This window comes from Tursiops truncatus, chromosome 4 (genome assembly GCF_011762595.2).
Source record: "Tursiops truncatus isolate mTurTru1 chromosome 4, mTurTru1.mat.Y, whole genome shotgun sequence".
Taxonomy (NCBI): domain Eukaryota; kingdom Metazoa; phylum Chordata; class Mammalia; order Artiodactyla; family Delphinidae; genus Tursiops; species Tursiops truncatus.
In genome coordinates, this window is record NC_047037.1 from 133708705 (window position 1) to 133735916 (window position 27212).

Below are 27212 nucleotides of genomic sequence, written 5' to 3' on the forward strand. Positions count from 1 at the left end.
TTAACCCATTTCACCCCCATCCCCACCTCTGGCAGCCATCAGTCCATTCTCTGTATTTCTAAGCTTGTTTGCTGGTTTTGCTTTTCTTTATTTTAAGATTCCACATATAAATGAGATCATATGGTATTTGTCTTTCTCTGTCTGACTTATTTCACTTAACATAATGCCCTCAAAATCCATACATCTTGTCACTAATGGCAATATTTCAATCTTTTTTAATAGCTGAATAATATTCCTTTGTGTGTGTGTGTATATATATGTGTGTATGTGTGTGTATGTGTGTGTGTATATATATATACACACATATACATATACCACATTTTCTTTATCCATTCATCTGTTGATGGACACTTAGTTCGTTTCCATATCTTGGCTATTGTAAATAGTGCTGCAATGAACACGGGGGTGCATGTATCTTTTTGAGTTAGTGTTTTCATTTTCTTCGAATAAATACCCAGGAATGGAATTGCTGAATCAAATGGTAGTTCTATTTTTAATTTTCTGAGGAACTTCTATACTGTTTTCCACAGTGGCTGCACCAATTTACAGTCCCACCAACAGTGCGTGAGGGTTCCCTTCTCTCCACACCGTCTGCGACACTTGTTACTTTTTGTCTTCTTGATAATAGCTATTCTAAAACAGGTGTGAGGTGATGTCTCATTGTGGTTTTGATTTGCATGTCCCTGATGATGAGTGATGTTGAGCATCTTTTCATGTGCCTGTTGGCCATCCGCATGTCTTTGGAAAAATGTCTGTTCAGATCCTCTGCTCATTTTAAAATCAGATTGTTTGAGGTTTTTTTGCTGTTGAGTTGTACAAGGTCTTTATATATTTTGGATATTAGCCCCTTATCGGATATATGATTTGAAAATATTTTCTGCCATTCAGTAAATTGCCTTTTCATTTTGGTGATGGTTTCCTTTGCTGTGCAGAAACTTTTTAGTTTGATGTAGTCCCACTTGTTTATTTTTTCTTTTGTTGCCTTTTCTTTTGGTGTCAAATACAAAAATTGTCACCAAGACTGATGTCAAGGAGCTTTCTGCATATGTTTTCTTCTAGGAGTTTTGTGGTTTCAGGTCTTGCATTCAAGTCTTTAATCCATTTTGAATGAATTTTTGTGTATGATGTAACACAGTGTCCCAGTTTCATTCTTTTGTATGTTGCTGTCCAGTTTTCTTAACACCATTTATTGAAGAGACTGTCCTTTCCCCATTGTATATTCTTGCCTCCTCTGTTGTAAGTTAATTGACTATACATGCGTGGGTTTATTTCTGGGCTCTCAGTTCTGTTTCCACTAATCTATGTGTCTGGTTTTATGCCAATACCATATTATTTTGATTACTATAGATTTGTAATGTAGTTTGAAATCAGGAAGCGTGAGCTTCCAGCTTTGGCCTTCGTTCTCAAGATTGCTTTGGTTATTCAAGGTCTTTGGGATTTAATTTTATATTTTGAATACCTTTCATAGCTATAGTGACCAGCTGTAGTAATTAATATGGCTTCTTAAAAGTGCCTTGAACTTTTTGGAATGAGATCTGACAAGCATACCTTTACAAAAGGAACTTTAACGACTTTGCCACTTCATCAGGCACCTGTAGGAAGGCGTAGAAAGTGTTGCCAAAATGGACCCTTTCATGCTGTGTATGAGGAAATGGACAAACAGTGCCAGCTTGTGGGAAGGTTAGAGGTTTCTGGGACTGGTGTCCTCCCCTGGGTTGGCCCTGGGGAAGACAAGAGTAACCAGCACCATTTCTTAACAGACAGTGGCTTTTTTTCTAGACAATTCTCTGAGATTCAGGCTTTTGTGGAAGGATGATGTGGGCATTTTTAGACAGGTGGATTCTCCCAACACTCACATATCATACCATACAGGTGATCCCTGCCTTCTACCTGGAAAGTTAATCACAGAGCCTCTGATTTCTGCCATCTTTCAACGTTAAAAGGAAAGCATTCTAAAATCCACAATGAGAATTCCCTCAAAAACCTTTAAGATGTTTCTGATTAACTGACTAGTTTCAGATTGAACAAAAAATATTATAAAATTCCCAGTCTCCTCCTTCCCTGACCCAGATCTATACAACTTTCATAAGTTGGCCATTGAAACCAACATGAGTGTCTTTAAGGCACTAGACTTTCATCTTTGTAAGTAGATAGTTTCAGACCTTTGGCCTCCTTAAAACTTATGAACATTACAAAGAAAAATAGAGAGGGAGTTTGTTTATTTTTCAGGAAACTACATGTTTCTAAAGAATTTTGCAAAAGAGCTAGAGAATTCTGAACAAACTGAATCTGAACACTTTTAGAGAAAGTCAGAATTTCGTTTTCATGGTCTGCTCTGCCCAGAATATGGGGTGACCCTACTCTCCCACCCACCACGATGAGAGTCCAGAAATAATTTGCAGATCTTCAGTTGTTATTTTCCTATCATGAGCAAAGTGCGTTCAAGTCAGCTGCTGTTCTCACAGAGAGTTGCATTAGTAAAGGCATTACCGTTTGGGTCCCAATTGTGTTTGGTACACGGTTATTGCAGTGCCAAGGACAGGAAGACAATGCCCTCTTTGGGTAGTTTTCCTGTGGGGTCTCAAGGGGGTCATGGGTATGGAAACCAAGGCACTCTAGTCTTTCCAGGACTTTCCTGGTTTTAAAACTGACAGTCCTGGGTAGCAGGAAACCTGAGTCCCAGGCAAATTGGGAAGGTTTAACCTCCTACCGGGCCTAAAAACTTATTTGTGACATCTTCCACCAGACCCTAATGAGGAATGGGTGTGTTTAAAGGGAAGGTGAGAAGTCGGAAAGTGCATCTCAAGACCACTAGGAGGCGCTAATAACTTCTTGAAGACCTTGCACACCTGACGCCAGAGTCCTTTTGAGAAGGCAGGTTCTAAAAACCATAGTCAGGAGCCAAGATTGAAAAGAGCAAAATGTCATCTTGAGAGGATGATCTGTAACTGTGCCTTGTCAGAGTTTTGGCCAGATGTGTCCTCAGATCGGTTTTACCAAATTAAAAAATTGGGGGGAATATACAGCCTGCTGAGTCAAGTAGTCAAGCCCCCTGTGTTAGGGGCTCGTCCGCCAGACTCTGTGGCCCCACAGGTGACGTGGAGGAACGAGCAGACCTCCCCAGAATTCAGATCAAAAAGGCTGTTGTAATTCACAAGTCCACACAGAGGAGCTGTGGTCTTGGCTTGGCTATCGGCGGGCTCAATACAGAGCTTCTTCAAATGACAACGTTGCAAATCCCTGGCACATGAGGAGAGGCTCAGGCAGGAAGTTTCTAGAAACAGGCTAAGTGCCGCCTACTTCAGGGTTCACCCTTCTGTGTGACTGCTGTGCGGTTGATCCACTGCGTCATCTTAGGAAAAGGTTGAGGATTCCCATAGGGAATCATTAGCTATGTTAGTTTTCTATTGCTGCTGTAACACATTACCACACACTTGGCGGCTTAAACCAACTCAGATGTATTATTTGACGGTTCCGTTGGTCAGAAGTTTGACACAGGTCTCACTGGGCTAAAACTAAGGCTCCAGTGGTCCTCCATTTCTTTCTGGAGGCTCTAGGGGAGGTCCATGTCGTTGCCTTTTCCAGCTCCTACAGGGCACCTGCATTCCTTGGCTTGGGGCCCCCTTTTCTTCATCTGCAAAGCCAGCAACATTCATCTCTCTGACCGTTGTTCTCTAGTCAAATCTTCTCTGACCACAGCTGGGAAAGGTCCTCACTTTTGAGGATGCCTGTGACCAGACTGGGCCCACCTGACAGCCCAGGGTAGCCTCCCTATCTCAAATCCATAACCTCCGTCACATTTGCAAAGTCCTTTTTTGCCATTGAGGTAACATATTCACGGGTTCTGAGTATTAGGATGTGGGCCTCTGAGGGGCCATTATTCTGCCTACTGCACTGGCAAATAGACTTTGAACTTGTTCTTTCACATTCTGTCATTGTCACCCCAGGCCACGGCTAGAATGAGTTGAGGTCAAGCATAGACCTACTTGGAAAGTTAATTGGTGGTTATTTTCCTGGCGGCTTCTGAGATTGCCCACCAGTCCTTAACCAGTGCCTTCTCGGACTCTGAAATGAGAAGGGCAAGTCCTAAAAGTCCTTTTTCTACAGCAGGCAGTGGTCTTGCTTTGTGCTCAACACTCTGCTGTTTTTATTGAAAGCTGTTTATGGCCAAGATTAGGCATTTGGTTCTACCTGCCTTAAAAATCCCAGACCCAAACTCTTTCGGCCACATGACAAGGAACAGGCTACGTGGGCTGTGTTGGACTGGATTAGAGTGGTTTTGACAGGATCTTTCAAGGAGTACCTTGACGCTGCCTGCCCTGCTGGAAGAAGAAGTGGGCTGTCTGCACAGCTTTGCTGGACTCCCCAGTTCTCACAGGGGGATGCCAGCCCTGCATGGCTGTGTGCGTCTGGGAAGGGGGTGCTCTGTTGTTAACCTGGCAGGAAGACTGTTTGCCTCCAAGTGCGGGGCTAGGGGATGCAAGACAAGCTCACTGTCGTCTTGACTTCTAGCACAGGTTTCCTAGGGAGGGAACAGAACATGTAGCACCCAGCCAGAGGCTCCCTCCACGCCCCCAGCCCACTTGGCTACCAAAGTTGTCCCCCAGGACTGTGAAATGTCCCAAGCACTGTTTGTCCTTTGCACTTTTCACTTGCTTCTGCTGTGTGTTTTATTACAATGGATTCCTGCAAGTCGCCTCCAAGTCACCTTACTGAAAGGAGGTGGGGTAAAACAAACAAGCAGACTACCCAGCCAGTGCCCTTTGTGCTGAGGAGGGGCCCTGCTGGCGCTGGAGCCTCTCCATTTGGACATGGGCCAGGGTCCAGAGTGGGATGAAGAGGACAGCCTCTAGCTGATTCCTGGGCTCAAATCCGACTGTGAGACCTTCTCACCTGCGTAATGAGATAGTAATGGCACCTACATCTAATAGGGTTGCTCTCAGGATTCACTGAGTTAATTAAAGCAGAGTGTTTAGAACTACAGCTTGCAAAGGGCAAAGGCTATGTAAGTGTTAGTTGCTATTACCATCATCATCATCATTTCATAAAATAGCCATTTTGTTTCTAATGACATTTGTAAGTGACAGATCTGAAATCTGTGAACTTCTTAAGGCCTTGGGTGAGCTATTTTGAGAAGATGAATCTACTTATGTGTCTTCTTTTTTAGAATGAGAGGTGGGAGCTGAATTCCAAGCTGATACTTACTAATCACACTGATCTTTCCAGCCCTAAGTTCCCCAGAAGAGGTGTACACTCAAGTCTGCCAGGTTTTCTCCCAGCCGATGACCTAGGGGATACCTAGAAGGTTTTCCTATTTGACTGGGACAGAAGTTCTTGCTGTTCTTTTTGACCCGAAGGGTAATATGGAGGATCAAACAGAAATCGTGGTCTTTGTTGAGATCAAGTTAAGGATTTAAGGATGAGCAGGTCATGGTTTCTGGCCCGCTAGCGCGGTGCCCTTTGGTCTGGAGTGTCTGTTGCACCCGGCGATGGCTATTCTGGGGTGGGTTTGCCACCTGAATTGCACCACCAATTTGTAAGAGTTTTTCATCATTTTATTTCTTAGATCTCAGTGATACTCTGCCCTTTTCCCTCTCTCTGTGCACTTCATGGTTATGATTGTTAATCTTAAGAAAGCGCTATGCAAATATACGTATATCCACATGACAGTTTTTTAAAATCTCAGCTCTTTATTGACGCTACTCAAATAAGGTAGGTAATCTGATAAGGAAAAAAAAAAACCAGAAACAAACCCCAAATCAAGCAAGAATACCAAAAAGAATTCAAGGTTTGCATCCTCTAACTTAAGAAGAAGGGGAAGGCACTTAGTCGGTCTTTCCTTTTGCTGGTGTCCAGTCTCTCAGGGCCCCCTCAGTTTTCGGAACCAAGCGCCACTAGAGGGAAACAGGAAGTTGACACATATTAATACGTGAAGGTGTGGAAAGGTGAGTCTCAGCCTCCGCACGTGGATGTGTTCTGATTTCATTTCAGTTTTTGCTTATTTTCTTTCTTACCTAGAGCTTCAGAGGCTGAACCTAACCGTGTAGAATCGATCTTGACTGAAATACTAAACGATTCTTCCAGCGGCTGTGGTTTAACATGGGCTGGTACTCAGCTTCCAGAGTATCCACAAGGGAGGACAGTTTCTTTATTTATCTGTTAATTTAATTTAAATTAGTTTTTATTTTTATTTATTTTAAAAATGTTTAATTGAGGTATACTTGACATACGTTATATTAGCTTTAGGTATACAACATAAAGATTCAATATTTGTGTATATTTGGAAATGATCACCCCAAGAAAGTGTAGCTAACATCCCTCACCACACATAGTTATGACATTCTCTTCTTTCTTGTGGTGAGAACTTTTAAGATCTACTCTCTTAGCAACTTTCAAGTACAAAATACACTTTTATTAACTATAGTCACCATGCTGTACCTTACATCCCCAGGACTTATTTATTTTATAAATGGAAGTTTGTACCTTTTGACCCCCTTCACCCATTTCACCTCCCCCTGCCCCGCTGGCAACCACCAATCTGTTCTCTGTAACTCTGAGCTTTGTTTTGTTTTAGATTCCACGTATAAATGAGATCATATGGTATTTGTCTTTTTCTGTCCTCAAATACCCTCAGAGTCTATCCATCTTGTCACTAATGGCAGGATTTCAATTTTTTAATAGCTTAATTATATTCCATTGTGTATATATATACCACATTTTCATTATCCATTCATCCACCAGTAGACACTTGGTTGTTTCCATATCTTGGTTATTATTGATAATGTACAGTGAACATGGGGGTGCATATATCTTTTCGAGTTAGTGTTTTTGGGTCTGTCACACCCAGAGCTGGGCAATTCTGGGGTACAGTTGCTGCCTGAACTGTACCACCGATTTTAACTGCTTCTCTTTCCCGAAGGTGGCCTGACAGCCGGGAGGGGAAATGCCGTTCCTGTATTAGCTGGCTCTGTGCAATTTGGGGAGTTTGCCAGGCTTGTCTTAAATTCCCGCGTCCTTTCCTCACCCCAGAAGGCCTCAGCCTCTGTTCATCTGTTCTCCCTCCCGGGGAGATGAGAGTCCCAACTCCTCAGCATTCAGGAGATCAACTACCCAATCTGATCAATCGGTTATGTTCATCTGTGCTGTTGGTCTTCTGATGAAGGAGGAACAAAGCCCCACTTCTAGGTTACTAGGAGGTCGTTAATAATGTTTTTGACCCTCACAAAAAATAAAGCTCTCACCTGGGTGGACAGTAGGGTGACCAGCCGTGCCACCTTGCCTGAGGCTTACTGGGGGGGTTGAGGGATTTCCGACTTTAAAAATCACAGTCGCAGGCAAACCGGGTCACCCAGCGATTGTCCTTTGGGGTGGGTGAAGAAAGCAACCCCAGGACAGGCAGGCTGGGGAGGGGATGGGACCGATAAGGCTGGGCTTGCTGATATCATCCTCAGGGGTGAGGCGTGGTTTCTCTGTGTTTAAAGGAACTCCTCGTGACAAGGAGCTTCTTAGAACTTTTGAGAACAGTGACCATTGGCTCCACAAGGTGAGTTTTCCTGGAGTGACTTCCGTGGGCCTGGCTGTGCTGCCAGGGGAGCTGGAGGAAAATGAATGTGTCATGGGCACTGCCGGGGAAAAGACAGTTCATCGCTGGCTCTACAGAGGCTGATGCGGTCCTCCCTGAAGGGATGGAACCAACAGAAAATAATTAGGAGACAGTTTGGTACTAAACCAGGCAGAGCCGACTGTATTGTCAGTGAACTTCAGAAAAAGCAAAAAGAAATGCCGACCAGAGAGTCATAGAAAAGGATACAGAGCTGGAAAAAGTCACTGACCTGACCTGAGCAGGAGTGAGGTGGTAGCAGGTGGATAAGGGGGATTTCAGGAAGGTGACGTGGGATATGTAAGGACAGCATTTAAGGGGAGTAACTAACTGGCTTGACAGGCCGGCATCTATTAGATGGTGGAGAGGAGGGGAGGGGGAGGGGGGAAGGCAGAGGAGGGAAGGAGGGAGTCAGAAAGGAAGGGAAGGGGGAGGCAGGTGGGGGGAGGGAGGAAGGAGGGAGGGTGTAACAATGTTTCCGCATGTCAGGCATCGTTCTGTGTGTTTTCTCTTAACGTCTAATTCATTCTCACCCAACATGCAGGGGCAGGTAAAATTAACCTTATGGTGTAAATGAGCGAAGAGCTGTGCTGGAAGGTTAGGTACTCTGCCCCGGCCACACTGCTCGATAGCAATGTAGCTGGAATTTGCACTTCAGCAGCATTCCAGCAGAATGAGCTAAGGACAGTGGCATCCGGGTTAACCTTATCCAGGATACGGGGAAAGATCGGAGGGGCTAGGAAGCCCAGGCAGAGAGAGCCGGCAGGAGGCTGCTGCAGGAATCTGGGTGGGAGGCTCGGAGACCCGGGCAGGAAGGATTTCAAAGGAGGAAGGCTGTGCTGGGGTCTGAGTGAAGTTCAGGAAAAGGGCGAGAGATCTGGTTTTCATCGTGTGGACCTGGAAAGAAGCTGGGCCCATTAACTGGATCCAGTTTACAAGAACTCGAGTGATCTTTGTTCACCTAATCCAGTTTGGGTTTGGGGGCAGGTTATTTATTAGTCTCTCTGTGCCTCAGTGTTCTCATCTGTAAAATGGAAGTTGAGATAGGACATCTTACTCTCCAATGGAGTTGGAGAGGATTGACTCTGATCACGTCCATAAATAGTTTGGAAGAGTACTTGAAATCAGAGTTGGTCTTCAAGAGGTGTTAGTTTTTAAAAATCACCTTCAAAATTGCTGATTTGGGAGGACATTTTCTTCAAAAACATTCTTACTGGACAAGGAAGAGATGGGATGGCTTGTTTCTCCCCAGTTAGTTAGCATAGCCTTTCTCCACGGGGATCGGCAATTCCAGCGTGTTGAACGCCAAGTCCTGATGGAAGAGTGGTTGCTTTCTTCTCTCATTACACGGAACCCACTCTCCCCCAGGTGATCACAGACGAAAGACAGAGGGCTTTGGTGTCACTTCTTGAAAAGTAAGCAGCTTCCCTGGGCTTGTCAACCCTGCCATCGGTCAGGTGCACCCAGTCCTCCTGATGCCCTTTCCTCTGGACTTTTCCCCAAGAGGTCTGTGTAACTCCCAGACACGAATGCCAGGCCAGGGCCCTCCTATTTTGCCTCCTGGCTAAAGATCTGTTTGCTTTTGCAATTAAGAAAAAGACTTCAGTTGTTAATTTTCACTTGGAATAGATATAGGAGGTGTTAGGTTTTTGGGGAAAAAAAAAATCAGTGCTCCTTTAAGGCCTATACGGTTTGGCATGAAAATCACACTAATTGAACCTTGTTAAAAAGTACCCTAAGTCCCATAACTGTCTGTTCTGGGGCTCTCAGATTTGGAAGAGTAATGATGATGACGGAATAGCTGCCTTTATTGGGTGCCCAGGAGACCCAAGCGTATCACACAGAGATCTTACAAGGCATAGGGATTTTTATCCCTATTTTTTAAATGGAGAAACTGAGGCTCAGGGAGAACAAATGAATTGCCCGAGGCCACTCGATTAGTAAGTAGTGGGGCCCAAGTTCACACTGGCTCTACCTGGCCCCGTACCCATTCCCCTGGACCATGTTGTCTCCAAGAGACCTCATGTTGCTCAAAATGGAAACTTCAATGTGTCTGGCAAGTGGAAAGAATTATACGTTTTTTTTCAACTTACAGATTATTCAAAATCAGGAAGTCTCTGGGGCTTCCCTGGTGGCGCAGTAGTTAAGAGTCCGCCTGCAGATGCAGGGGACACGGGTTCGTGCCCCGGTTCGGGAAGATCCCACATGCCGCGGAGCGGCTGGGCCCGTGAGCCATGGCCGCTGAGCCTGCGTGTCCGGAGCCTGTGCTCCGCAACGGGAGAGGCCACAACAGTGAGAGACCCGCGAACCGAAAAAAAAAAAAAAAAAAAAAAAAAAAAATGAGGAAGTGTCTGACGGATTTAAATACTGCATTTTAAGTCAAACCGCTAGTCCAGAAGGCTTGGGGGAGACTTTGCTGCCCATGACTTGGGCCCTTTGGGCTCTCTCAACCATCCCCCCTCCCTCCCTCCTCTCCTCTCCTCCATCTCCATCCCCCTCCCCTCCCCTCCCCTGCCTCCACCTCTTCCCCTCCCCCTCGCTCCTGCCCACCTTCGGTTCTTTTCCCTCCAGTTGGATGCCACTCTCCTTGGGTGATCTCTTAGTAGTGAGAAGTTGTGAGCTTCTAAAAGGGAAAAGTTCATGGACATTGATTGGCCCAGCAAAGAAAGAGGAGAGAGGCCCAGGGAGGCACTTTCTGAAGTGGACCAGGCTCCAGGCGCATGGGAACAACGGGGTTCAGGCCCTTAGTCATGCTTGGAGTGTTTACTGTGTGCCAGGAACTCCACCAGGGCCGGCAGGAGCCGCCCGGATGAAGGAAGGTGGGTCCCGGGCTCCAGACCCGTGTCGAGGGTTAGGGACATCCTGGCCTTCCTGCCTGCTTCCACATGGGAGCAAGAAAAGACCCAGGAGGAGTGTCCCCCACCTGTCCCACAGGCCTTGTCGCTGGGTTGGGACAGTTTCCCTGGTCCTGACCTGCTCCAAATGGCAGGTGGACATGGTGGGTGCAGGCTGGGGGGTACGTGCGCAGACACTGCACCCACATTTCTCTTTACAAGCACTAGCTACTCCAGTGCCCTGAACTCATGGTGGTCCCCCTCCCGTCCTCCTGGGGTTGAGTTTAGAGCACACACATTCAACGAGAGGTGCTCATGCAACCCTGACGTCATCTGTAAAGAGGCGTGTGCATGGGAAGGACAGCATCTGTGGACCGGGGGTGCTGGCTGACTGCCCAGCTTGGAGGCCGGATCTTTGTGCTTGGCCGTGCTGGGCAGTTTCCATCGCCAGGCCCCAAAGCACGCGAGACTGTCGTGCTTTCTGCAAAGGACCCAGGAGGAATTCAGGGAAATGTGTAGGTGGGGCTCGGAGGGCGGGAGTCGGTCCCACCTGGTTGGCTGCAGCTGTTTCTCTCTGGCTGTGCTGTGTCCCGCCTTCAGCCGGACCAGCTGCCAACAGAGGAGCATTCTGGCCGGCCCTTTGGACCACATTGTTCTTCCTGGGGAAGGACTGATTCTGGTGGCTGCCCGTGGCCTCCCACGTCAAACTGTCTTCTGACTCTGGCCTCCTCAGATCAGCTACTGATTCTATTCAGCCTCAAGTCCCTCCAGATCATTGGAAACACACGGCCCATTATTACTCACCAGTTTTCTCTGGGTCCCTGGGATGGAGCCAGCCAAGTTAGCTCTTTGCCCCCAGATCCCTCCTGCTTTTCTGCAGGGACAGGAACACTCCCCCGCACACAGGATGGCCATCCTACCTCCTTGGTTGAAAGCCAGTTCTCAGAAAGGGGACAATTAGAATATTTCCAATTTATTGCCTCTTCCTTTATCCTCCCTCCATCCGCAAATCACTTTTTCGTGACATTTACATAGAGTAGGGACAAATGCTTCCTTCTCAGAATGTGTTTACCATTTAGGCCCTCATGGAATTTTCTAGAGAGAAGGTAGGGACCAGAAAGAAGGTGGGGAATCAGGTGGTGGGTGCATGACCTGTTCTGGTGGGAAGGTCAGAGAGGGGTGCTAGGGAGCCACCAGGAGTATCTTGAGGGGGTCATCACCCCTTGGTCAGGTCTGGCGGGGGTGGGGGTGGGCGGGTCCCTCAAAGGGAGTGGCGAGTGGGAGTCATTTTAGTGGAAGGTGTGGTGGGTGGTCCCCTTCCGTGTAATTACAGACCAGCCCTGGAAAGGTCGTCTGGCGGAAACCGAAAGCACTGAGAGGAAATTTAAAAAAATGCTCCCCACTGATTCTAAATGGAGTGAGCGTGCAAAGAGTAGGTGGGAGAGGCTCTGATCTGAAGAGGATCTGCTGACCTTTGTAGCGACATTTGGACCTTTACACCTCAGGCCGTGAGTGGGGACCCAGCAGAATCACCAACGTTCTTGAACGCCGCTGCTGGGCTCAGTGGCGAACGGAATTTCTCAGAACGTGTCAGAGGCACCAGTGTTTTTCTTTTGAGAATGACCGTCGTCGTAGGCGCTCAACAAAGTTGCATTTGAAAGGCAGACCTCCAAATCCAGGTTATCCAAGTGCCTGGGTCTTCACTGGAAACAAAAGACACTCTGATCTCTTAAACTGCCCCATTTGATTTTAATCAGAAGTGTATACATACAGAATTTCCCCGTAGGTTGAGAGCTCTGCTGAGAAATCTTAGCCCAGAGTGTAATTAGCCTGAGAGAATTAGCGGCATCAGAAAATAAAACTGCATACGATAAAACGTCCCGATTATGGCAACAGTGTCGGTTATTCACCCCTGATGTCTATGTGTGTACCCCATCATCTCGTCTGGTGATGACTGTGACCAGAGCGACACTCTCCCATTGTTGCCCAATAATGGGCAGTGGAGATGGTATATCTTTGCCTTTTGCCAGCACATCCCAGCACGGAAGCACATTAAAGTAATACAATCAGGCAGCGAGGCGTCCTAGTCCCTCCCACCATGTTCCCGTAACCCCCACATGTACAACAGGCTGAGACAGAAAAAAATTTTATTTTAGAGCAATTTAAGATGAGGCAACCCTGGTTATGTAAATCCTGTTTTATGGGCAGTCGTGGCAGCTGGCTAATTCTTCTAAACTGCCTAACAGCCTTCAGTCCAGCAGCTGCGCTGGCTTGGAACAATTCTGTTTGAAGGCCACACGGGGGGGAAATGTACAGTCACGGCTTTTATCACGATCTTCTGGGCTGTGGGCGCTATGGCCGTGCAGACCGTTGTCCCACCTTCCTGGCACCCATGTTAAGGACCAGTTGCAGTTCTGGGAAGGAGCCTGTTAAGAAGGCTAAGTTTTGATGGAGTGGATGACACAGGCCATTGGTATATTTTAAAATATGAATTGCTCCTACCCCCTTTTTATTTCTTCTAAAGGGATAGCTGCCGGGATTCAGGAAAAGGTGAGAGCAATTACAAGGGAAAACACTGGCTTGAGTTTGAGACCGTGAAAGAGACAGAGTGAGGCAGAGAGACCCGTGCAGAGTAATTATTCTCCAGATGCTGCTGTCCCCGGCACAGGGTTCTTGGTCAAGGTGAGTTTCATCAAGAAGCCCGGTGAAGAACGCCTGGGCTCAGCGGGGATCTTGCTGAATTCAGAATGAGTTATTCCAGGATTTCCAAGGTCAGAGACACAAGGCAGAAGGAGAAGAACAATTGCCCCACTCTGAAGAACTTATCTCAGACTTTGCTGAGCTTAGTGTAACTACTATAAAAATAAGAGGTTTAAAAGCTGCAGAACAAGTCAGGACTGGCCAAAATATGTGCCTTTGTGTCCCAGCGCTTTCATCCCCCCTTGGCCCCCTTCTTTGGCATGACTCTGCCCAAACCTACAGTGGTTAAGAAGGCACCATGATTTAGGAGGGCTCCCCGGCAGGAAGCCGCTGGGAGTTTTATGTAACTCAGCTCTGCGCTGGTTCTTTTTCCAGAACAGAGCCGAGGATGAGACAGGGCAGCCTTCAAAATGGCCATAAGGCTATGGGACCAGGTGGCCAGGGGGCCGCCTGCAGGGCAGTTGTGATGACTACTTGGATGCTTGGGTCCTAGCTATGCACCTCCCCCACCCCTCAAGCTCCAGGAACTTCAGACTCCAGCTGGGGGTATTCTCAGCCCTTCCCTCTACTGGGGGGGAAGGGAGAGCTGGAGGGGTTGGAGGGGGTGAAGCAAGTACCCAGAGCTTAGGGGTCTCTGAAGTCACTTATCTGAATCTGTTGGTGCCTCTTCAGGTGTATTAAGTTCATCCTTTATCTTTACACTTATGCAGCTGTTTTTATCAACTAGGAGGTCTTGCAAGTCTTCTTATCAACAGATCATCCAACTGGGGGGTTTGAACCGTTCTGTCCTATGCATTGATCATAACACTGGGCCAGCCTTCCCTCTTGTCCAAGGTGGGGCTGACACCACTGACCACAAGCATCACATCACCTTGGGGGAGCTTGTTGAAAATTCAGATCCCTGGACCCCATGCAAGACCCACTGAATCTGACTCTGTATTTTTAAAATTAATATTTCTGCTTCTTTTTTGTATTAAAATGTAACATGCAGTAAAGGAAACAAACCTTAACTAAGACTTAGTCAATTCAGTATACCCACCGTGTAGCCACCACACAGCTCAAGCTGTAGAATGTTGCCACCACCCAGAAGCCTCCCTCTCAGCCTTTCCAGACAATACCTAGCTTCCAAAGGCAACTGCTCTTCTGATTCCCGTCACATAGAGAGGTTTGCCTGTGTTTGAACTTCACCTGCGTTGAATTATGCAGGACTCTTTTGAGTCTGGTTTCTTTCCCTCCACATTATGTATGTGAGATTCATCCACATTGTGGCTTGTAGTAATAGCTAATTTTTTCCACTGTGGCGTCTTGTCCTACCATATGAATGTACTATCATTTATTTATTCATTCTATTCTTCATGGTGTCCGAGTTGTTTTCAGGTTTCGGTTATTACACTAAAGCTGCTAAGAACATGCATATAAATGCTTTTTGTGTTCCTAAGCACTATTTCTGTTGGGAGTGGAATAGCTGTGTCATAGCATAAATGCATATTTATCTTGGGTAGATAATTGCCAAACAGTTTTCCAGAGTAGTTGTAGCAGTTTGCACTCTCACTGGCAATGGATGGGAATTCAGTTGCTCTGCATTCCTGTCTGCACTTGATATTGTCCGATCTTTTCACTTTAGCCATTCTGTAGGTGTGTAGTGGAATCTATTTGTGGTTGTAATGTGCATTGCCCTACTGGCTAGTGATGCTAAGAGTGTTTTCATGTGCTTATTGACCATTTGGATTTTGTCTTTTGTGAAGAGGCTGATCAAGTCTTTTTAACATTGGGTCTGGGGTCTCTTATACTCTTCTTTTATAGGGACATCTTGTTATTAACAACCTCTCTGGGTGACTTCGGAACCTAATGACAGAGAACCACCTCTGAAGTTCTCTTTAAGTTGTCCAGTTTTCTTAAGGCATCATTTTCCTTTCTTCAGTTCCCAAACCACAGCTCACCTTCTGCCTTGTGTCCTTCTGTTATTCAGGTTATAGATTCACTGCTTTCCTCTCAACTTTCCTTGAACTGCATGTGGCAGAAATGGACTTCCTGGATTAAATATGGCTGTGTTTCTGTCATCGCAGTCTGGCTGAGTCTCCTGGTCTTTCCGTCAGCATTTTGTTATCACTGTAACCTTGCCAGAGACGCATGGGGTGGAGAAAGATGGGAAGAGAAAGAAGAGTGTGGGAACTCCCCCAGGAGGATGAAGCCCCACGGTTCCCCTCTCTTCTCCAACGCCTGCCTTTCTCCTCTCCCAGGAGCCCACAGGAAGGAGGATGTCTGTTCAGTAATTTTCTGTGCCTGTGTCTCAGGGATGTGTGTGTGGATGTGACCTGCTTAGGTCATCAGGGAGGCACTGTTTCCTATCCTTCCACCCTCAATGTCTACTGTGCAACAATCTACCATCTAAATACAAATGCTCCCCAACGGATGAGGGGACCTAAAATTTTTTACAGTGTCCGGGGGTCTAAGAACTCGTATAATCCAGCCTTCATTCTAGAGATGAAAATAGTAGAGAATACTGGGGATGGTGTCTCCGTGGGAGAACCTGCTGGTCTGTTTTTACGCATGATCATCCTGGAAAGAGAGATGTGTTCCTTCTAAAGAGATGGAGGGAGGGAAAGAACCTGTTTTCCTTCTTTGCCTTTAGTAGCAAAGGGGCTTCCCTCTTGCCACTCTTTGCCTCCTTGTACTGCTATTCAGAGGCCCAGCATGGCAGGAAGTGGTGAGCTGTGGGAAGGAGAACAGAAAATGCTCAGCGAGTGCATGTGTGTCCTCCCTTCCCCTCCCCAGCTCCCACTTGGAGGCTGGTGGAGGGGGCCTCAGAAGGCTATTTACAGTATCATCACCATTAACGAAAATTCATCATGATTTTGTGTGCATTGCATAGCAGAGTCTGGCATTTCTAACTGTGAGACTGGCTCTGATAAGGATTTCTTTTTCCATTTGTAGGCTGGTTGTGATGGTGAGAGTATTGGAAATTGCCCATTTTCTCAGCGTATCTTTATGATTCTCTGGCTAAAGGGCGTCATATTTAATGTGACAACGGTGGACTTGAAAAGGTACGACAGGGTTTCTGCAGTATTGAAATAACTGTACCTAATTCCCTATACACACACACACACACACAGATGGAGACACACACACAGAGACAGACACACACAGGCATAGAAACAGACACACATGCAGGCACACAGAGACACAGAGGCACACACAGACACCGACACACACACACAAACACACACACACTTCTAGGACCCATGGGTGATATTGCAGGCACATCCACCCCGGGTCAGGACCCTGGATTGAAGCGGGAGTAGTGTGGGCCACACAGTAATTACAGAACGGGATCAGACGTAATCCAGGAGGAGTGGGGGTTGAGGGTGCGCCATGAAGAGCCTGCTCTGCCAGTTACCGGTCAGCTGTGAACCTCTCAAAAGCCTGTCCGAGGGCTTCCCTGGTGGCGCAGTGGTTGAGAGTCTGCCTGCCGATGCAGGGGACACGGGTTCGTGCCCCGGTCTGGGAGGATCCCACATGCCGCGGAGCGGCTGGGCCCGTGAGCCATGGCCGCTGAGCCTGCGCGTCCGGAGCCTGTGCTCCGCAACGGGAGAGGCCACAACCGTGAGAGGCCCGCGTACCGCAAAAAACAAACAAACAAACAAACAAAAAAACCCAGCCTGTCCGAGCACCACTCCTGGCTGGTAACACTGGGGAGAGTTAACGTTTCACCTCCGTCTCCAGATAAAGGGCCACACTTTCCTCACCAGTAGGACCGTTTGTAAACCCACAATCGCCTTTGAAATTCTCAAGGGTGGTTTCTCTTAAACTGGGGAGGACACAGTTCAGCCTTGGAAATGATCCAAACAGTGGCGCTACCAACGCTGCCCTTCCCTCCCACCCAGGAAACCCGCGGACCTGCAGAACCTGGCTCCCGGCACCAACCCACCTTTCATGACTTTTGATGGTGAGGTCAAGACGGACGTGAATAAGATCGAGGAGTTCCTAGAGGAGAAGTTAGCCCCCCCAAGGTGGGCCTCATCAAAACCCGTGTTCACCACTCGCTTGTCACTTCTCCCCGTTCACAGACAATTCCGTGTGTTGGTTTTCTCTGGCCACGGTATCTACTTCCCGAGTTGTACCTGTGACGTGCCACAGAAGGCACAGCGAGATTAGAAACGCTGAGCTTAGGTGGCTCGGATTTCTTTGCTCCTCACCTGCGGTTTGGCAATTAGGGGTTGACGGCAGGAAGTGGGGAGGAAGTAGGCCAATGTCACGTGGGTGGGTCGCTTCTGCTGGAAGGTAAGGAGCGGGTGTTAGCACGCAGCATCACAGCGGGCTGGACCTGGAAGGGAACCTTCTAGTCCATTACCTCTATTTCAGGAGGGAGGGAACTAGACCAGTAAGGCCAGTTGGGGCCCCGCATCCCAGGGTGAGAACAGTCCGTCCAGTGCTTTTCCCCTGGACGGCGTTGCTCTCAACTTTGAAGATGGAAAGATTAGGCAAACATTCAAGGGGCAGTTTTCATGTTTATATCCACTCAGAGAATGTCACTTCCTCCCCCTGCCTCACATCGTATTCTCCTAACTCAAAGATGGCTGATCTGTGATACTCTCATTTTGAATTTTTCAAGGTACCCTAAGCTGGGGACCCAACACGCTGAATCTAACTCTGCTGGAAATGATGTGTTTGCCAAGTTCTCAGCATTTATTAAAAACACCAAGAAGGATGCAAACGAGAGTGAGTCCCTCCCATCTTCCTGTTTTCTGCTTTCTACTTGGACCTCTGCCCCGCCTCTAGTGTGGCTTCTTATAAGATCTTGGGAATTCTGACTCGTTTCACAGTGGGGAGGGACCTGTACATAGAAATGAGGAAAAAGTACCTCTGACCTTGACACATGGGTTTCAAGAGATTGAGTGCTTCTTCTAGAGGTGGGGAGCCCAGAAAACCACATTTTAGGGGAAAATAATGACCACCAGGGATTCCTTGCCGCACCATGGGACTCAGTACGAATGAAGCTTCTACTGCTGCTTACTTCATTGTGTGATTTCCATAAAGATTTTTGAAGAAATGAATGAGTTCTAGAAGTAGCAGTGTTGTGTAGATGGCAGAATTACTTTCCAGGGAGAAGTGAGTCCTTTATTCAGATCTCGTAAATCCACTTCTCTCTTTCCCAAGTCTCCAATGCTCACTGGCCGTGTCTCAGGAAGGCAGGGACAAACTCCTTCTTCGGTATCTAGAGAGAGGTGACCCTAACTCCCATGGCTCACGTTAGTCATTTTTTGCCCTTCTGTTTCAGTTTACGAAAGGAACCTCTTAAAGGCCCTGAAGAAGCTGGATAATTATCTGAACAGTCCTCTGCCTGATGAAATAGACGCCTACAGCACCGAGGAAGTTACTGTTTCTGGAAGGAAGTTCCTGGATGGGGATGAACTCACGCTCGCCGACTGTAACCTCTTACCCAAGCTCCACATTATTAAGGTTTGTCCTTCCTCTTACCTCAGGTGCTGAATACATGAATGGGGCTTTGTTTCATTTTGTTTTCACTTGTGTTTTTGCCAGACATCGAAACGATCTAAAATGCGGACTCTTGCATTTAAAAATCTAGCTTGTTTCTGTTTGGGGCAGGCAAGCCCCAAGTTTCAGATCTGTGGATGACATTCTCAGCTGGTCCTCAGAGGTTCTCAAGAAGCATCTGAGAACGTGGCTCCCATCCTTCCATCCTCACTGCTTCTCTTTTTGAGTCTCACCCCCGGAGCCTAAAGAAAAGCTATGTGAAAGCAACTTGAGGGAATACATTGATTATACCTGGTGTTTCATGAAGCTCCAGGATTGGAGATGGTGTGTGGAATCTGCTAGTATTAAAATGTGAACTTGGGGAATTCCCTGGCTGTCCAGTGGTTAAGACTTGGTGCCCTCACTGTGGTGGCCCAGGTTTAGCCCCTGGTTGGGGAACTAAGATCCTGCAAGCCGAGTGGCCAAAACAAAACAAACAAATAAACAAACAAACAAAACAAAACAAAAAAAACTGAGCCAACCTGGAAAAAAAAAAGTGAATTCAGTCAATTGTTGGTGATGGGCAGGGTAAGCCTAGCCCTGTCTAGGGACAAGAGGGTGTTGGTTCCTATCACCGACCCCTACAGCTGGGGAGCAGCTAACAGCTCCTTGGCTGGACCTCTGCCAGGTTTGGCATCCTGTCTTCCCAGGTGGTTGACTTGGACTTGTGACAAGTCCACACTTGGACTCCTTAGTTATGGCTGCTCTCAGAAGTGCCCCAGCCTGTCTATCACTTACAGGTGTTAGTTGTTATTATCATTATCACTGTTGATATGTCCTTGGTCCTCAGTAGCCTCAGATGCCCCAGGAAGAAACTCAACCCCTGTTCTGGGGCATCTTTATTATTCAAATCCTACCAGCTCCAGAGCTAGGTCCTTGGTATAAGCATAGGGGAGATGGGAGAGAAGACACAGGGAAATACAAGTCAAGGACCCTGTGTTCTAATAACACATTTAATTAGCACTTAGAAATTTACAAATTAGGTTCACACAGTCTGTGGCATTGATGTCCTGGGGGCTACTAGCCACCCCTGGTTACTGCAAGTCATTCCCTTGCCTTTCTCTTCCTTCCCTACTCCATCCCAGTCCTTGCTACATTTTTCTTCTTTCTTCTGTCTTCCTTGTTGCGCTCAGAGGGTACCAACTTGAAATTCCAGCCTTGAAGACACCGTTGATCCTGTAAGTGAATGTTCGTTTCCGTAGCTGTGCCAGTCCTCTGACACTTAAAATTAGCGAAAGCATCTTAACCCCTCAAACCTGCTACATTGGAGATATTCTAAATTGGACATTTGGGAGCCATTTTCCAACGAGTTATTTATGTAGTTGTGTTTGGTTTAGTCCCTTTACTGAATGTATTCTAATCATTGCTATGACCAGTGCGGCATGACAGAAGCACATGGAAGTTAGGGAGGGAAAGAGAAATACACACACACACACAGACACATACACACACACACAATTGCCACTTATTTAGCCCCTATAAAAAAAGAGAGTTTAAAATGTCAGTAGAGGGGTAAACCTCAGAGTAAAATAAAGCAGTCCAGGGCTCCAATATAAGACCTAACTGCAAAATCTTCAAAGCCAGTTAGCACTCAAAATACCAAGCAGCTTAGTAATCTTCCAGGATGGAGCATTTCTGAAAGGAAATGAGAATCAGTGTGAAGGAATTTATGGTAAAAAGATGAGAGAATAGAGGAATTTATCATTTATTCCCTTCCTGAAACCCAGCAAAAACATTATGAAGGACTAAAACATTATCTCCACCTTTTATAAAACTAGACTTAGAAACTTCAGCCAGTGTGAGGGCTCACAGAGCCTAGGCATGCTTCTCTAGATCTTCAGCAAGGTTCAGATGTCTCTAAAAGTAAATATTACAGCCCTGAAATGCCCAACCCAGACTTCTTTGTTTGAGGACAGGGCACGGAGTGGGCCACGAGAGAGGCAGGACCATCCCTACAGAGCTGAGATCTCTGTGGAGGCAGAGTTGAAGGCGGAACTGTTCAGAGGCGCCATCTGTAGGTTCACCACCGTCCTCTAATGCAAAGGTACAGGGAGGGGAGGTGAAGGGGAGGAGAGAAGACAAGTGGCATTCTGCTTTGTGACTGCTGAGCGGAGAAAAGAAACAAGCTCTGAACAAGTCAAAAGAAAGACTGTAAGTTATCTGAGCTCCACTTTTAGCCATGGTGACCACTTCCTAATCTGTGAGCCTCAGAGTGGAGGATGCACTAACCTTGACTTTGACCCTGACTGTAGCCCTAACCCTAATGTGTCCCTGGGACAGAGTATAGAGCAGTGTGTGATGAGCGGGTATTTGGGGGTAAAATCCATATTGGTCTACCTGCTGCGCTGCCTCACTCCCTTTGCCCACCACACTGTTTTTAAACAAATGGTAGGTCCAATAGATCCGCCCATTAAAAGATGGTTAATAACCAGAAAGAATCCAAGTGGGATTTCTATGTGAACAGAGATGATCCAAAAGGAGGGGGGAAAGGTTAAAGAAAGAACAAAAGAGGAAAAGGCAGATGAGAAACACGTATCTGATAAAGATTGCTCCAGTAAACCAAAGAATTTTTCAGACAGATACTTCTCTGTGGCCTCAAAAAAAATGAAAGAGAACCTTTGGTGAAAACGCTCAAAGACGAGTCACAAGATACCAAAAAATATAATGTCACAAGGAAGATGGGAATCAAGCTGGTAGAACTAAAAAACACGCTTAAAGCAAATAATTTCAGAAACAAAAGTGATGTTAGAAGTAGCAAGAAGTGGAAAAAGACATTGCAGAAATTCATCAGACATCAGAGGACGGGCCTGAGAAGATCATCCCAAATCGGATGGAGAAGAAGCACGAGGTAAAGGGTCATTAGCGAGACCCCATAATCAGAAAAAAGAGAACAGGAAAGAAAAAAGAGAGAAATAGGAGGCTCAAAGGTAAATTATTCTGAACTAAAGGATGACCTGAACCTTTAGTTTAACATGCCACGATTAGAAAAATATTGCCCAGAACAATCGACACACTATCACATATTTGGTAAATTACTGAACTTTGAGGATAAAAAAGAACCTTTGGGTGTCTAGATGATGATGATGATGATAATAATGGTGATGATGGTAATAATAATAATAATAGTAATAACAGTAATAAAAGATAAAACCACCTACACAAGGAGGGAATTCAGACTAGCCTCATATGTCTCTAGGACCACATTAAAACCCAGGAAACAGTGGTTTAATAGTTAAAGGATTGAAAGAAAGGTTGTGTGATGTAAGAATTTTATATCCTTGTAAATTGTTGTTTTTACCTAGACTTCTGGTTTCAATGAAATAAGCACTCCTGAGCCAATTTTAAAAATAGAATTGCTATATAATGAAATAATAAAAAATGATAATAAAATAAGAATCCAGGAACAGAGAAGGTGTGTGATATAGAAGGATTGATGCTAAACATAGAACCTATTTAAATCTAAAACCAGAACTAGCCTAAACAGCAGTGGGAACTCTAGCTACTGGAAAGAAACAGAATGTAGTAAACTTGGCTATTTTACACCATTGGAAGGAGGGTAAGGGAGCAGGAAAGAAAAGAAGTGTAGGTATACTAATTTCCTCATTTGTCATTATCAGGAGTAAGTAGAGATCATCTAAAGTTGATAAATCAAGAAATAAAGAATTCTTATTATTTAAAGTTATAGAAGAAACGACTGGAAGAGTTAAAACAGACCATAAACCTTCTAAACCAGCAGAAAGGGAAACCCATACACACACATGAACACAAAAATACTCACAGGAAGTTGGAAAACAAAGTATTACATTCATAAGATATAATACAAATACAAGCTTATGTCTGTGAAAGGCATATAGATAACAAACTTACTCAGAAATGCTAAAATAGAAAGAAGGGCAAAGCTCAGCCAGGCAAATGCAAACGAAAGGAAAGCAGAATTCTTGACATCAACATCAGGAAGTTTGAATTCAAGCAGAAGATGTTAAATTAGGAGGCTCTCTGAAAGTTCTGTGGTCTTGTTTTACTGCATCAATAGCTCCTGGCCTCCAAATCTGAGAAATAAGTCCCGAAGTTCTTCTTTATTTTTATTTATTTATTTATTTTTTTGCGGTACGCGGGCCTCTCACTGTTGTGGCCTCTCCCGTTGCGGAGCACAGGCTCTGGATGCGCAGACTCAGTGGCAACGGCTCACGGACCCAGCCGCTCCGCGGCATGTGGGATCTTCCCGGACCGGAGCACGAACCCGTGTCCCCTGCATCGGCAGGCGGACTCTCAACCACTGCGCCACCAGGGAAGCCCCCAAAGATCTTCTAATTGGTGATACATTCCATGCTCACGCCATCCAAACGTCCCAGGAGCCAATGCAATGGAAAGGAACAAAGCAGAATGGGCCGTTGTAACCCTGGGTCCTTGTTATGGGATGAATCATGTCCCCCCAAATTTATATGTTCAAGTCCTAACTCCCAGTACCTCAGAACGTGACCTTATTTGGAAATAGGGTCTTTGCAGATGTTATTAGTTAGGGTGAGTAGGATGGGCCCCCTAACCCAACATGACTAGTGTCCTTATAAAAGGGAATTTGGACACAGACACACCAGCACAGGGAAAACGCCATGTGAAGATTGGAGCTGTGCTCCCACAAGCCAGAACCTGGGGGTGGGACCTGGAACAGGTCCTTCCCCAGAGCCTTCAGAGGGAGCCCGGCTCTCCTGACACCTTGATCTTGGACTTCTGGCCTCCAGGACTGTGAGAGAAGAAATTTCTGTTGTTCCAAGCCACCCAAGCTTGTAGTGCTTTGTTAAGGCAACTCCAGGAAACTCATACTATCTCCAACAGTATACACCCTCTTTGTGATGAATTCCCCAACGGTACCCTTCCAGCCAGAGGAAACATCTCACATCATTGTGTTTTCATGATGTTCATTCTCAGCTACCCTGTCCGTACATCCACTATTTCCACGAGAACAAGAATAAGGATCTTTTGCACATGGTAGACCCACAGTGAAATGATCCTGTCCGGGGCAGAAGGATAGAAATCCACAGGAGTAACATACACAGCCGTTTGGGATTTCAGGAGGTGAGGCTCAGCAGATAGGAAAAAGAGAGGGCACTCCACAGTGATCCTGGCACAATCTAAACTGAAGATCCAACATGAACCTCAGGCACCAGATAACACGGCAGCAGAACACAGGGAGAGACAACTTCCAGCAACACAAAGAGAAATCCACTGGAGTACGGAGCAAATTCATGCCAGTGCATCACAAGGACTGTGTGATACATTGGTGGGCACGGTTGTGTAGAGCCTCTGTTTTGAGTTCCACGCTCAGTATGCCCCGTGCAAACTCAAAATGCAACTCAGAGAGGCCCAAACGGCTGTAGGACGACATGGCAACTTGAGAAGCAGAATATATTACACGCCTCAAAAGAATGGATTGTCTGATCTAACTGCCTATGTTGGTGGGTTGTCCCTTTCTGACTATTTCCTCTTCATTTTCAGATCGTGGCCAAGAGATACAGAGATTTTGAATTTCCTTCTGAAATGACTGGCATCTGGAGATACTTGAACAATGCGTATGCTAGGGATGAGTTCACCAACACGTGTCCAGCCAACCAGGAGATAGAACACGCATATTCGGATGTCGCGAAAAGAATGAAGTGAAGTCGGGGTGTTTTCTGTCTCATCTCGGTCGTATGAGCTAGACTATGAAAAGAGTGTGTCCTTTGTGTTTCCCTCCCAATAACCATCCTTTGCAAAATAATACCCATATTTTAACAGTGCACAGGCCATAGCGTGATCCACTCAACACCAAGTGATACAGAGTCTTATAATTTGTCAACTCGTGTATCTGAATAATACCAGTATCTGTTGTTATACACACCAATTATCCAGTTTATATTCATCTATGTCTTTAACATTCTGGGAGCTGCAACACATGCCCTGAATATCTGTAATCTACAATATTTAGGGCATGTGTTTTGCAGTTTAAGTTTCAAAGCAAACAAGGTTCGGTTCAATTCCGCCTTTATTTAAAAAATTGTATCTGTCTCTGATGGTTTTTAATCATGCATAGCCTATGTTTTTCTGCTCTAAAATAGTAGTTTAATTTTTTTCAGAACGAAAACTTTGTTTTTGTAATTACAAATTACACGCTTATTTTAATATTTTAAAACAATGTCAGAGGGTATAAAGAAGAAAGAAAAAAAATCACCTAAACTTTCACTACACTTAGATAACTCCTGATAACTTATTGGTGAACATCTTCCAAATCCTCAGACTCTCTCTTTCTCACACACACATTCACACCGCACATAAGTTCATGCCTCCGTGGTATTGTGTTAGTTTATTTTCAAGGACCGGTGAGGGGACCCCTTGGTAATGCCTTGATGGTCAGCCATAGAGGACCTAAAACAACAGATTCAGCAATGCAGAGCTCAAGAGGGCGCTTGTGACCAAGTTTCACAGGGATGGAGAACTGTAGGGTCACATACCCACAGGGACTTGCAGGGACAAGCGGGGACCGGAAGCCATGGAGTGTCCCCATCTGCCTTGTTCCTGCCTCCATGATGCCACTGCCCCTGGTTCCAGGGAGGGGATGGAGGAGGGTGCCGGTCAGGGGCCTTCTCTTGCTCCCCGCCTCTCACAGAGACCATGCCTTCAGGAGGACTCTTGACATCAGCTGTGTGTTGCAGAATCTCCGTGCCCTGTGTTGAAATGTGGACCAAGCACATCTTGATCCCTTCTGATGGCCGCTCTCTCCAAGACATAACAGCACTGCGCCTCTTGGGCCATGATGCCGTGTAGGGCTAGCCCGGATCCGGTTGTTTCTCTGCTCTCTCTAGTGTCATTTCGAGGTCAAGCAAGGAAAATCCAGAGAGATTAGATTCATGGCGACTCCTCTTGGGCAGTTCTGGCAAATAGTCATGCTGGGGAGGAAGTGGAAACTGCTGAGTCAAAAGAGTTTCTGGTTCATCTGTGACTTGCCCTGCCCCATCCGTGAGCCAGCCCCTCAGGCGCAGCTCCCCGTGGGCTGGGGCCCGGCTCCGAATCAGGCCTTGGAGCACAGAATGGGAGGCTGTTTCCACACTCATGGAGACTCACTGGGTTTGAGTGTCATCTGCCAGGCTGTGTCCCGTTGACATTTGTACACACCTTCCGGAAGATCTGCTTGTCCAGTAGGTGACAGCATGTGGTTGATGTTAAACGCTCGTTAGAAAAAAAATACATACACCTGCTCACCGGGCGATTCATTTGGAAGAGAGGAAAATGCATTAACAGTAACCCTTCTGGGATTTAGTGAAAGATGTCTAGTGAGAGAAACAAAGTCCTTGAGATGGTGGCCACTTTCTCTCCCCTCTTGCTGGACGCTAGGGTTTTACCGGGGCGGCCGACCCCAGCCCTCCACTTGCTTTGTTAGCCATGTATTTTCGGAGGTTGTGTCTAGCATGTGCCACCGTGATTCCTGTTTCACATCTGTTTAGGAGTCAGATTTTTAAGGTGCGGTTTACCGTGTTACCTTTAAACTTAGTAAATGAATTGACTACCTGATGTTACTAGTGCAAACTTTGTATTTTTAGAGGTTAAAGTAATCTACACAAACTCCGTGATGCCTTAAAAATTAAATGAATTATAAAAATGTTTACATGGAACCCATATCTTTGATTTTTCTTTTTTTTTACTTTGCATTCTCTACTAAGATGTCGTGTGTGTGTGTGTGTGTGTGTGTGTGTGTGTGTGTGTGTATCGTTTCACCTGATCCCCTGCCTGATGGGAAAATGTGGGGGGTAAGTCCCAGGATATGATTTGCCCCAGGACACACATCACTAAAATCACCCTGATCTACGCCACCCTAGGGATAGTCCTGTACTATAATTCTCTTTTAAAAAGGTAGGATGGGATAGGAGTTAATACTTACAGGAACTTTAGAAAGGGGACCCCACTGAGACTTAAAGACATAAAATGAATGGGAATGAGCTTCCTTTAAAATGGCAAGAGCAACTCTGAACCAGAGATAATCAGTAGTTGAATTCGAGATTATCTGTATTTGAATTGTGACCCACAAAGACATTCTAATGGAGCCTTAAAGAGGTCTGAGAAAACACATGTGACCTGTCCTTGTCCAGGTGGCTGAAATAGAAACCCTGCGGACTGTTCCATTTTTAAGTGTATTTGTAGGAAATCGGCTGGTTCCTGGCAGCCTTCCCCTCCCGGGGGCCCTGCCCCGCACACCCGCTTCAGAGGCCCCTACAAAACTATTCATATGTGGGAAGGTGGGAAATATTCCAGGGCTGTTCAGCTAGCCTAAAGTCTTTATTAGGTGTGGGTTTTTTCCAAACGACATGCATTTGTTCTTCCAAACATACCATGCAGAATGCAAATACAAGCTGTGAGTACAGCACTCCTCTGAGGCTGATCGTGGGACGGTTCTCAGGCTGAGGGGATTCTGTTCTTGCTTTTAGTTGCCCAAGAGGCTGGACAATTCAGAAAAAATTCGCTTTACCTCTGAACATAGAATCTCCAAATGTAGGCTAAAAAAGAATATGTGTCAC

At 46.1% G+C, this 27212-nt stretch overlaps 1 protein-coding gene across 1 annotated transcript in view; it reads left to right on the forward strand.

Moving 5' to 3' along the window:
* CLIC6 (chloride intracellular channel 6) overlaps positions 1-26316 on the forward strand; it is a 43264-nt gene extending 16948 nt beyond the window's left edge. The window contains exons 2-6 of the mRNA XM_019922281.3: positions 16069-16178; positions 17019-17144; positions 17747-17853; positions 18413-18594; positions 24163-26316. Of these exons, the coding sequence (XP_019777840.2) occupies positions 16069-16178; positions 17019-17144; positions 17747-17853; positions 18413-18594; positions 24163-24324 (687 nt within the window). The 3' untranslated portion in view covers positions 24325-26316. The remainder of the gene's footprint in view (positions 1-16068; positions 16179-17018; positions 17145-17746; positions 17854-18412; positions 18595-24162) is intronic.
* The last annotated feature ends 896 nt before the right edge of the window (positions 26317-27212 follow it).